This window comes from Dendropsophus ebraccatus, chromosome 6 (genome assembly GCF_027789765.1).
Source record: "Dendropsophus ebraccatus isolate aDenEbr1 chromosome 6, aDenEbr1.pat, whole genome shotgun sequence".
NCBI classification, from domain to species: Eukaryota; Metazoa; Chordata; class Amphibia; order Anura; family Hylidae; genus Dendropsophus; species Dendropsophus ebraccatus.
Window position 1 is genome coordinate 41,811,397 of NC_091459.1, and position 13,255 is coordinate 41,824,651.

Consider the following 13,255-nt stretch of genomic DNA (forward strand, 5'->3'; position numbering starts at 1 on the left):
CTTATTTTTTTTTATTAAAGTTATAATAAAAAAATAATATACAGCAAACAAGTAGCTGTGCCAGTAGCAGACGCCTGCTTTTTCAACGTGTCATGTTCTGTGGTTAGAAGGCTAAGCAATGGCTTTCTATGTATTGGCTATAGGGCTCAGCCATTCCTGGTGCTGGCACAGCTCGCTACACAGCACAGAGCACATCATCGCCAAAACACGCATGCACGTCCCGTGTCTGTGCTGAGGGAGCGCATGTCTATGACGTCATATACCGCGACGTTTCAGGCTCAGCCAATCGATAACCTGGGAGATCAATCCATCACCTCTGTCAAGATTACAGTAACGCCAAAATAACCCATGAAATAAAGGTCCGGTCTGGATACAGACCGAATGAGGGTGTGTGTATAAGTGAATGAGTCATCTCCCGGGTCGTGAGCTTACACCCAGGAGCTAAATAGTGAACAGGACAGTGCACGGGCCCAGGCATGAGCAATCGATGTGCCGAGCTATCGATCAGTCTCTGAGCGTGGCCGGCTGAGCGTTACACACTGGCGGAGACCCCGTAACTGCCCGTCCTGCCGCCGCTCGCCTCCATGGACCAATAGCCATGACGGACTACGCCGAGGAACAGCGCAACGAGCTGGAGGCTCTGGAGTCCATCTATGCTGACTCGTTCACAGGTGAGCGCTGCGGGGCAGGTCATGGAGCCGGGCGGGTCACTAAGCACATACAGCCCATAGAGTTATATAGAAAAAGTTCTAGAATGCAGAGCGTGATCCAGCAGCATAGGACGTGCTGATCTGTCAGCTCCCAGTGCTGCCCTCCACCATCAGTGCCTGAAGACATGCAGGGAGAAGAGGGAGGCTTGTTATCATCTATTCGGTCTCCTTCTTTCAGTTGAGTTGCTGCTGAAGACACAAAAATCTGTGTGAGCTTTTCTGTCTGTCTCTTCCTCCTCTCCCCTCCCTTTCAAGATGGCTGATATAAACAAGTACCTGGCAGGCTTTATCTGCAGCTTTGTAGCTTCTTTGTAATGTTAGGGGGGGGGGGGGGGGGGGGGGGGGGGTTAATACAAAGTTGCAGATAGGGACTTTTTTATATTAGATATCTTAGAGGAAAGGGAGGGCCATTAATCAAATTATTTCAATTAATTTGCCTAGAATTTTAGATTTCATTTGAATTTCTTTGAAAATTGTAAATTCGATTTTTAAAGAAAAAATGTATGCGCTCTGGCGGGGCATTGGCGTGCAGATTCTGGGCGTGCGGTTATTAGCTGACTCCAGCTCAAACAGGGCCTGGGGTGGCAAGCTGCTCCTCCTGCAAGTCAGAGTGCCACCTGCTGGGTTGCCTGCCCACAGCCGTGAGGGGGCACCAAGGGGAGGAGGCACCGGGTTCGGACACTGAAACGTGATAGGCCGGGGAGAGAGGCGGTCCGCAGTTAGATGGTGAGAGGTAGGGGAAGGGGGTCAGGCTGGGAGTAGTGCTGCCATGGTGTGGTATGAGTGAGGAGGGCTCAGGTGACAGGTGTGAGGGGCAGTGCTGAGGTTACAGCACCGTGTGTCTGTGGCCTGTAGGGGGCACAGCATAAACCAATCCATTATAGTAGCCCCCATACTGAAGAGAGACACCATAATATAGAGAGGAGCCCCCATCATGAAGAGTTCCCCCATAATATAATTGCCACCTTACTGAAGAGGGCCCCCATAACATAGTGAGGAGACCCCATAACATAAAGAAGAGTGCCCCCATAATGCCACTACTACTCCCACTCCAGATACTAGTACTCCCACTACTATGGCTACTACTACTCCCTCTATCTACAACTAGACCCCTCGTCTTCTGTACTATTATTACACCCCTCATCCACCAAGCCTATACTACTCTACTACTACACCCATCATATTTGGCAAAAAAAAATATTAAGATTTTATTTTAGAAATTTTAAAAAATTGAGAAGTGTGTAAGAAATTGTTAGTCTCACCATGGGCACCAACATATGAGAAGTAATGTGTGAACGGAATACCCCTTTATTGGAGTTTAACTGGATTTAACCAGTCACTACAGCCACTGCCGCCGCATCAGTGGTGAATTTCTCTCATAATCCGGATGTTCTGATCCCAATGACAATGAAGCAAGCAGTGACGGAAATGCGCACAACCTCCATCACATCAGAATAGAGGTCCTGTTCATTTCATCAAACCTGGGATTATGAGAGAAAATCCCAGCTGCTCCGGCAGCGCCTGTAGTGATAGTTACCATTTAATATAAAACCGATGGAATCCATGAAATGGAGTGAACCCGCCCTGAATCTGTCATTGTGGTAGGGATATCAGTGACCTCTGGCCACTTCCAGTTACTGTGCTATCAACATAGGAATTTTCTGTCATTTTCTCTCCTTTTCTTGCAGTCTTTTCTACATCTCCGCAAAGTTTCTCCATCACTGTGTCATCAGAAGCCGGAGAGGAGGAAGAAAGTAAGCTTACAGTTTGCACATTTTGTATTTGTATCGTTTCTTGTGAAGTTGTAGATGCAAAACGTTCCAGTTTTCTTTGTTTTATTATAAGTTTTGATACCACAAAGGTCTCCGGTGTCCCCCACAGATCGCACCTACCTACTTCCAAGACAAACTGCTCAGCCAGTCACTGACTGTGGTGCTGTCCAGTCTCAGTGTCTCACTCAGTGATTGGCTGAACGAGCTGTCACTCCCGAGATGGTTGTGATAATTGGGGGTACATCAGAGACCTATAGAACACCGGAGGAGCATGGAGAGGTAAGCATAAGCTTATATATATATATATATATATATAAATCAGCAGCAATGTTTTAAAGCTTTAACCCATTAAAGACCCATGATGTACTGGTACACCAATAAGTCCGGAGGCTCTGCGAGGGGAGTTCAGGAGCTGAGCGTGGGGAGCGGCTGCTATTATCAGCCAGGTCCGCGCTGTCTTGTTGATTTATTGCGTTATTACTATTAAAGGGAACCATTTATCCCGTGGCCCCTGGCAGAAACTGACACACAGTGACATAAAGGTCAATATACTTACCACATCGCTCCCGGTCCCGTCCCGGATCCCGTTGTTGACACGGAGAAATTGGCGATTCTTCTTCTCCCGACCATTATGGTAATGAACTGAGATGAGTCCAACGTCCATAGGAAACGACGGACGCGTCCAACTTATTCATGAGGTCCTCTTCTCGTCGTCGCCCATCCTCGCCTTCTGGAACTTGATTGACGTCTTCAGTCTTCTGACGAATTCCCGCGCAGACGCCGTTGCGATGGTCTCATCACCTCTTCTGCGCGGTAAACAGTATACGTGTTTGAGCCAATCGGCGCACGCGCAGTAAACAGTGAAGCTGCGGAGCGGCTTCAATTGTGAACTGCGCATGCGCCGAAAACGACTGTCACGGCGCCTGCGCGGGATTCGGCAAGAAGAAAGAAGACGAGGAGGAAGAGGACCCGGCGTCAATCAAGTGTCTGAGGCGGGGAGGAGGCTGGACTTCGGACCCTTCGGCGCTCATTACCATAATGGGCGCGAGAAGAAGAATCGTCGATTTCTCCGTGTCAACAACGGGATCCGGGACGGGACCGGGAGCGATGTGGTAAGTATATTGACCTTTATGTCACTGTATGTCAGTTTCTGCCGGGGGCCACGGGGTGAATGGTTCCCTTTAAGTGTGACATGACAGGCATCACAAGCTCATTCTTGCAACTATTGGATTTCCATCTTGATGTGGCGTGGGTGTATCTTTTGCTTTACAAGTCTTACATAAATCTGATATTTTGTGTCCACTGCACCTATGTATCTCAGTGGTTACAGATGGCAAACAAACTCTGTGTTCTGCTGTGACTCGTTACTTCCTTCCATTGGCCCTTAGTCATCTTAAAGGGGTAGTGCGGTGTGAAGCATTATTTCACTAAATAACACACATTACAAAGTTATACAACATTGTAATATGTGTTATTTAAGTGAATGGCCCCCTCCCCCCCCCCCCCCTCCCATGCTAGACCCAGAAATCTGTTGCTGTATGCTTACAGAATCACTGTCTACCCCGGCGGCCATCTTGGCACGATCATGACATCATCAGGAGGCCGGCCGGACCGCTCCAGCCCTCCCTCATAGTTATGCTCAGCCAATTGCGGCTGAGCAGCTGATGACGCGCTGGAGGGGGGCCAGCATAAGCGAGGGTGGAGCGGTCCGGCTGGCCTCCTGAAGATGACCTGATCGTCCCAAGATGTTGGCCGGGGTCAACAGTGATTCCGTAAGTATACAGCAACACATTTCCGGGTCTAGTGGGGGGGGGGGGGGGGGTTACATGGGGAAGGGGGGCATTCACTTAAATAACACACATTACAATGTTGTATAACTTTGTAATGTGTGTTATTTAGTGAAATAATGCTTCACACTGCACTACCCCTTTAAGCTCTCGAGTAGATGGGATGGGATCTCTAGTTAATGGGATCTGTCCTGGTAAATACACCAGTATTCCAGTGTACTGTATCTTTGGAGGGACTAGGTGTGCAGGTTGCTTCCCGCTGTAATGGGCTTTATTATCCTGGAAGTAAGCACACCTGCTGTATGAGTGCACGTTCATCCCCTGTATGCTTGTCTCCATGCTGAAATAATAGTGGGCATCATTTAGGACCAGTCGGTATCTGGAGCCCTGGCATGGTAGCCATTGTCATGTGAGAGACAGTAAAGATTACATGTAGTCAGTCTTTACGCTGGATATCTACTCAGATAAAATTTTATATCTCGTGTGCCAAGCTGGCCATGATGTTATAGTATACCTTGTTTTACAGATGTCACGGTAACTCTGAAGTTTACTTATGTGGAGACATATCCAGATGCAGCTCCTCTCTATGAAATAGTTTCCCAGGAGAACCTTGAAGATAGCGATGCTTCCGTTGTTTTGGCCTTATTAGAGGAGTTGGTAAGTTCTCCACGTTTCTACAGCAGCATTCTTCTATTTCAAATAAAGATGTGTTAAAGAGGTATTCCGCGGAATTTAAACTTTTATTATGTTGCTGCCCTGGGGAAGAACAAACAAACAGGCTCCACATCCAAAATGCAGTGACAGCCAGTGACTGACTGAGATAGGACAGCACCACAGCCAGTGATTGGCTGAGCGGGCTGTCACTGCCTAGACAACTTACAGCATGTTTAACAACTAGACTTTTTTTTTTTTTTTTTACAAAGTGCAAAGCCACTCCATTCCGGATCACACTTACATAATAACGGCAAAGGCTGGTCAGTTGTGGGAAATGTCTCATGCCGTTGTGCCAAATTTATGACGGTTCATGCACAGAAGAGACGATTGCACTGGGAAAGGCATAAGCTAGACACAAACACATTTAGAACTACTTTAATAAATCCCCCCTAAGTATTTAAAGAACAACTCCGGGGAAAAATTTTTTGGGCTTATTTAACACACATTACAAAGTTATATAACTTTGTAATGTGGTTACATACCCGGTCTGGCCCCCTTCCCCCACCCCGGAAGTTAAAGAATGTATACATTACCTATTACGGTCGTCACGGTCCTATTCTCCCGGGCGGCATCTGGTGACGGGTGACGTCAGAGCTGGGGGGCGGTCCGGGTCTTCTTCCTCTTCGGCGTCTTCATTGAGAGTGAATGGGAGAGAAAAGGCTGCTGGTGCACATGCGCACCAGCAGCCTTTTCATTGGCTGGAGCGCATCACATGGCTTCCAGCTTGCTCAGCCCTGATTGGCTGAGCTTGCTGGAAGCCATGTGATTCGCTCCAGCCAATGAAAAGGCTGCCGGTGCGCAAGCGCACTCGCAGCCTTTTCTCTCTCATGGACCCGGAAGCAAGAGACATCGCTGGACGGCGGAGGCAGGTGACGGTGAGGCGGACGGCGGGCGAATGGAGTGGCGATCGTCACCGGAGGGATGGTGAGTATGGTGTCTGTGTGTCTGTGTTTTTTTTTTTTTTTTTTTTTTTTTTTGGGGGGGGGTCCCGCCGGAGTTGTCCTTTAAATCAACTGGTGTCAGAAAGTTATACAGACTAGTAATTTACTTCTCTTTAAAAATCTCAAATCTTCCAGTACTTATCAGCTGCTTTATATCCTGCAGGAATTGATGTATTCTTTCCTGTCTGACACAGTGCTCTCTGCTGCCACAGGAAAGGTGTAGAGCAGTAGTAAATCCCCATAGAAAACCTTTCCTGCTCTAGACAGTTCCTGTCAGACAGAGGTGGCAGCAGAGAGCACTGTGTCAGACTGGAAAGAATACACCACTTCTGCAGGACATGCATCATCTGATAAGTACTGGAAGACTTAAGATTTAAATTAAAAATTACAAATCTATAGAACTTTCCATTTGAATTTAAAGATTTTTTTTTTTTGCCATAGCTTCCCTTTTAATAACCTTAAAAAGGTAATAAATGCATTCGAGAACGTTGTTTCATAGAGTTTACGGCACTGCTCCTACAGCTGTAATCTCTACTCCTGATATTTGTTTTATTTCCTCCCAGGATACATTCTGTTCTTTCGTTGAATTACAAACTGATCAGCATTTGTGCATCCATAGCTTGTCTTGTATATACCAAAATAAATTACCTTGAATTAATATTCTTTTAGGCTCAGGAGAACCTGGGAATGGTGATGATTTTTACCTTAGTGTCTGCTGTCCAAGAAAAACTGAATGAAATTGTAGACCAAATAAAAACTAGGAGAGAAGAGGAACATTTGAAGAAGGAAAAGGAGGCAGAAGAAGCAGAAAAAGTAAGTCATACTAACTACTACTAATACACAGTATAAGCTAGTGTTTCTCAACCTGCGGTATGTATACCACAGGGGGTACACGGCAAAGGTTGTGAAGTGCTTGGCAAGTGCAAAAAAAAAAAAAAAAAAAAACTTTTGATGCCGGGACATTGCTATCATTCAGCAATGTCCTGACTCCAATCATCACTGCTCTTGACTCCACCCTCCTTCTTTTCCCCAGCTGCAGTGTTCTGTACAGGGGGGCGGGGCTTGGTGATGCTGCTAGGGAATAGAAGGAGAGCAGACACATGGCCTCAGGAGCATCACTGATTGGTTGCCCTCACCTAGCTCCTCCCACTGGCTTTGTCCTTCCTACTTCAGCGCCTGCTGTGTAACCCTGACTGCGGGGGTCCTACAAAGGGGAGATATTATTTGGCTACAGGAAGGAGGTATATAGCTGCGAGAGGACATGTGTCTACCTACAAGGTGCCATGTATCTGCATAACCAGTTCAGGCAAGACCAACCCTCCCCCACTGTAAGTACAGGTTACAAGGTTTATATTTGTGAACCTCTTCAACCCTTGTGTGTGTTCCCAGTGTACTACCACAAGCCTGGCAGAAAGTAGCAGTACCAGCCAGTTTGCACAAAAATCTGAGATACTTTTGCCAATGTGCGCCCTACTCACCGTATGTGCAGGGGGGGTGGGGTACATGGCTTTCATCTTATCACTGATTTACAATGGTTAAAATCTATACCAGCTCAGTCCTGAGGCTGCTGCGTTTAATGGGATAGCATGATAGCTGGGCTCCTATATCTACTTATATATCATTATTCAGCTCAATGGGGCATACCTGTCTGCAAGAGGCATATTCAGTTTCAGTGGGGAACATATGTCTGCATGAAGCATACCTAGGTAGGGGAATATCCAGGGTCTGTTATTGGGAAGGGGGCATTATTATTAGGGATGGAGACATTATTACTGACAACGAAAAGCATAATTTGACATTATTAATTGAACATTATTACTGGATCCTACAGATCAGTCACATACGTATGGGGGTGGGATCAGATTTGGGAATCATTTGCTGGCAGAGACTTTATACAGAGCCTACGGTGGCAGTGTGATCATGGTTTTATTGAGGCAACATTTCTAATTGGGGTACCTTGGGGGTGCTCGGCTGAAGCATCTCATCACACGGGGGTACTTGACTTGAAAAGGTTAAGAAACACTGGTATAGGCAGATCAGCATACAGTGTGCAAAGGCAGCGCTTTGAGACTAAGTATTGGAAAGGGGTCCCGACACTCACCTTTTTAGTGCAGTCAAGTCTAGTTTATTCACATCACATTACAAGAATGGAATCAGCGTTTCGGCTGCTCGCCTTTATCATCTGCTATTTGATTAATGCGAGTAGCTGAAACACAACTCCATGCTTGTAATGTGATGTGATGCAATGTGAATAAACTACACTTGATTGCACTAAAATAGTGAGTGCTGAAACCCTTTTCTGATGCATAAACCTACTAACAGAGTCTCTTAAATAACACTATATACAAAAGCTGATTATTATTCTGTAACTATTCTCTTAGAAACGTTTCCATGGAACTCCTGTAACAATCGAAAACTTCCTCAATTGGAAAGCCAAATTTGATACAGATATGGCAGAGCTGAGGAGAAAAAGGCAAAAGGAAGAGGAGCAATCGGGCAAAAGTAAATTAACTGGTATGTCTTGTCACTTGCATTTCTTGTAACACTGCCATTTCTTATAACACTTTCCCCACTCTGCATCATGTATCAATATGATGTAGAGAGTAGGAAAAGTGTTTGAATCTTCGCTGCACTGTAATGACACTGCTGAATGGCTGTGTCTTTACAGTGCTGCGAAGATTTAAACACTTTCCCCTCTCCTGGCATCATATTGATACATGATGCAGAGTGGAGATAGAGTACACTGCAGGGTTTCCCCATCCATAGGATCTGTGTAATACGGGATGTAGAAATAAGCCCTTAGACACAGGCATGATCAAGACCAGGTTAGGGCAAACAAACGAAAAACCTGAAGCCTGTGGGGAAATCAATGGCCATTTGATGTGCCTGGAAAAAAGTGGAATAGGAAACTACAGTCCATCCCTAAGGGTCCATTTACACAGAAAGATTATCTGCCTAAGATTTGAAGCCAAAGCCAGGAGTGGCTTTGGCTTCAAATCTTTGTCAGATAATCTTTTTGTGTACATGGACCCTTCGATAACACTATTAATAGATTCCAACTTCCTAAGTATAAATCCTTTAAAGTCTTATCAGTTAAGGACTACATATACTCTGTTCACAGACTACTTATTTATAACACTTTGTTTATCAAAAATGTGTTTGTGTGTTTGTTTTTTATTTTACAGGAAAGCAGCTATTTGAAACAGATCATAACCTGGACACTTCTGACATCAAGTTTCTGGAAGAAAGTAAGATATAAATGTTACAAATTATGCCCATGTCGGCTCCATCTATAGCTAGGCATTCGTTCTGAGCAAGCATGCTTGGTCAAGCATAGTGCTCGATCAAGCTCAATGCTCAACAGAGATGTTTAAAAAAAAAAAAATAATACAAAAATTCGAATAAAAAAAATAACTAATAGTTTTCTGCAAGACACGATATAACTCTAGTGGGATGCAATAATATATTGCAGGAAAAAAAATACATAAAAAAAATGTATAGCTATTTTGTTTTTTAATCCTGGATAAACACTTTAAGGGGGGAAAAAACCTTCCTGCAGCCTCTATTCTCACAGTGCCAGGTCTGCATTGTGATCCACCACCTGGTGCTGTCGTTGGCACGAAACATTGCCACCCCAGCTAGTTATTGTCAAGGTGGCAGTGTCTTCTGCCAACCCCAGCACACCATGGTGCCAAAACCATAATGACACAGACAGCCTTACAAGCAAAAAAATAAATAAATGGAAAAAAAAAAAAAAAAAAAATTCTTCTATAACAGTTTTTTTTTTTTTTTTTTTTTAAATAAACCAAATCCTAAAATAATAATTATTATAATGATCCCATAGCTGGAGACAGAACCGATTAGGTTCTGTTAGATGGCTTAATAGGAAGCTGTTTATGATTATGTTGATTAGCAGCATCTTCTGTAATGTTGTTGCTGTACTTTGTCTACCAAAGTGTACATTTATGGTAATAAACCTATTGTTATGGAGCATTAAAATATTAATCTAAAGTAATAATGTATTGTAACTTTGCATTTGAAGACAGGAACTGCCAACTTATTAGGCTAAAAATGTTCTGCTGTATATCCTTGTATCGCCACTAGGTGGCGTACATACATAAAGAAATGTCCTGCACTGTGTGCTATGCTATTTGTTGTTAAAACATAATTTTTTTTCTTTACGTTTCAGCTGGTAACAGCGTTGAAGTGGATGAATCTCTATTCCAAGAGTTGGATGATTTAGAATTGGATGATGAAGATGATTTAGATTACAATCCTATAGATCTGGAAAGTGACTGATCCCCCTTGCAGTTATTGCTCTTCAAGAGTCCGAAAAAGTCACAGTATCTGTGACTACTAAGTGCACATCCACTGCTGTTCATTTTTTTTAAGTCATATTTTAATTATCAGGAGATTCTGCTTCTGAGCGCGTTAAAGATCACACTGAATAAAGTGACTTAAAATCAGATCATTGGCAATTATTTTATTTTTTTTCATTTCTGTTTTGCCTTAAAGTGAATAAAACAAATACCGCAATGTAGTGTTGGGAAGGCCTGTCAAAACGTTTGGGTTCGGCAACATTATTCAAACTCGAATGTTTATAAGTAGCTTTGTATTTTGCATAGACAAATGCCACGCTTGGTCTGAGCCACTCCCTGGTCTCACCGCATGGGACATTCTCCATAGGCCTTCAATGAAGACTGTCTCCTGCAGCAAGAGGGAATAGGCAGGAACGAGCTTAGTTGAGCATCCTGCCCATCTTTATCTGAAAATTGGTGGGGGTCTGGACACTCAGACCCTGATCAATGAAAAGTTTTGACATGTCTTTAACCTCTTAACCCAGCCCAAAATGACCCATTTGACCGCAACAATTTTTAATTTTGGATTTTTGTTCCCCTCCCCCCCCCCCTTCCCTTCTAAAAGCTAAAGCACTTTAATTTTTCTATCTTACAGGGCCATGTAAGTTTGTAAAAAAAAAATGTACCATAACATGTATGACGACTACATGGTACTTCTTTATGGCAGTACCAACCTTTTGATGTGGTTAGACCACAAGCCACTGTTCACTTTAAAGAAACATTTAAGTGTTAGCAATTGTTTCTATGACCAGTATTACTAAAAGAAGAGACACCGGAATTAGATTGCAGCAGAGCTAGGCCTTCATCTTTGGCAGCGTGGCGGAGGTACGGGCCTGGGGGTGCGGCGTAGCGAGGTGCCAGACGAGCTCCCCACCTGACAGCACATGTGGTTCCCCGGTCTCTTAAGGCGGAGGAGGAGGCCGCAGGGACAACTGAGTTCGGGAGACTGGGGCAGAGGTGATAAGTGTCGCTGCAGTTACTGGAGCTGTACAGCTGGATCAATCCTACTGTACAGCTCCAGTAACCGCAACCTCGCTATCTCCTCTGCCCTAGTCTCCCAAACTCTGTTGTCCCTGCGGCCTCCTCTTCCTTAAGAGACGAGGGACCTCCGTGTGCTGTCAGGAGGATAACGTGTGTGCCCGGGGTGACAGGAGGAGGGGAATACTGGGTATGTGCCCTCCTACCCCCTGTGTGCCCCAGTCACCCACAGCCTTTCCTCATCCCTACCTGTACTACTAGTACTCCCCTCTTCTATACATCTACTACTACACCCCTCATCAGTACCTGTACTACTACTACACCCTTCATCTCTACCTGTACTACTACTACACCCCTCATCTATACCTGTACTACTACAACCCTTATCCACTAAACCTCCACTACTACACTCTACCTATATGGAGGCTCAAAGAAGATCTCCTATACTATACTCCTATACTATACTGAGGGCACAGGGGGAGCACTGTTACAGTGGGAAGCTATACAGTTGTCTCAAACGTTATTAAAATAGTATCTGACACTGCAAGGAGAAAGATGTCCTTATTTTTGAAGGAAAAGCACAGTACTTTTCAATGAAGATAACTTTAAACTAGTCCTAACTTAAAAGAAATACTCTATACATTGCTAATGTGGTAAATGACTATTCTAGCTGCAAATGTCTGGTTTTTGGTGCAATATCTACATAGGTGTATAAAGGCTCATTTCCAGCAACGATCACTCCAGTGTTCTAATGGTACAATGTGTTTGCTCATTGGCTCAGAAGGCTAATGGATGATTAGAAAACCCTTGTGCAATCATGTTCACACATCTGAAAACAGTCTAGCTCGTTACAGAAGCTACAAAACTGACCTTCCTTTGAGCAGATTGTGTTTCTGGGGGATTGTGGGGTCAATTAAACGCTCAAAATGGCCAGAAAAAGAGAACTTTCACCTGAAACTCGACAGTCTATTCTTGTGCTTAGAAATGAAGGCTATTCCATGCGAGAAATTGCTAAGAAATTGAAGATTTCCTACAACAGTGTGCACTACTCCCTTCAGAGGACAGCACAAACAGGCTCTAACCAGAGTAGAAAAAGAAGTGGGAGGCCGCGTTGCACAACTAAGCAAGAAGATAAGCACATTAGAGTCTCTAGTTTGAGAAACAGACGCCTCACAGGTCCCCAACTGGCATCTTCATTAAATAGTACCCGCAAAACACCAGTGTCACCATCTACAGTGAAGAGGCGGCTGCGGGATTTTGGGCTTCAGGGCAGAGTGGCAAAGAAAAAGCCATATCTGAGACTGGCCAATAAAAGATTAAGATGGGCAAAAGAACACAGACATTGGGCAGAGGAAGACTGGAAAAAAGTGTTGTGGACGGATGAATCCAAGTTTGAGGTGTTTGGATCAGAAAGAAGAACGTTTGTGAGACGCAGAACAAATGAAAAGATGCTGGAAGAATGCCTGACGCCATCTGTTAAGCATGGTGGAGGTAATGTGATGGTCTGGGGTTGCTTTGGTGCTGGTAAGGTGGGAGATTTGTACAGGGTAAAAGGGATTCTGAATAAGGAAGGCTATCACTCAATTTTGCAACGTCATGCCATACCCAGTGGACAGCGCTTGATTGGAGCCAATTTCATCCTACAACAGGACAATGACCCTAAACACACCTCCAAATTGTGCAAGAACTATTTACAGCAGAAGCAGGCATCTGGTATTCTATCGGTAATGGAGTGGCCAGCGCAGTCACCAGATCTGAACCCCATTGAGCTGTTGTGGGAGCAGCTTGACCGTATGGTACGCCAGAAGTGCCCATCCAACCAATCCAACTTGTGGGAGCTGCTTCTAGAAGCGTGGGGTGCAATTTCTTCAGCTTACCTCAACAGATTAACACATAGAATGCCGAAGGTGTGCAATGCTGGAATTGCTGCAAAAGGTGGATTCTTTGACGAAAGCAAAGTTTGATGTAAAAACAATGTTATTTCAAATACAAATC

General features: G+C 44.5%; 1 protein-coding gene across 1 annotated transcript; it reads left to right on the plus strand.

Moving 5' to 3' along the window:
• The first annotated feature begins 449 nt into the window (after window positions 1-449).
• Window positions 450-10,392, plus strand: RWDD1 (RWD domain containing 1). Its single transcript, XM_069973648.1, has 7 exons — window positions 450-671; window positions 2,399-2,464; window positions 4,796-4,926; window positions 6,594-6,737; window positions 8,306-8,438; window positions 9,110-9,172; window positions 10,114-10,392. Exons 1-7 carry the CDS (start codon window positions 599-601, stop codon window positions 10,221-10,223), a joined length of 720 nt encoding a protein of 239 aa, XP_069829749.1. The 5' UTR covers window positions 450-598; the 3' UTR covers window positions 10,224-10,392.
• The last annotated feature ends 2,863 nt before the right edge of the window (window positions 10,393-13,255 follow it).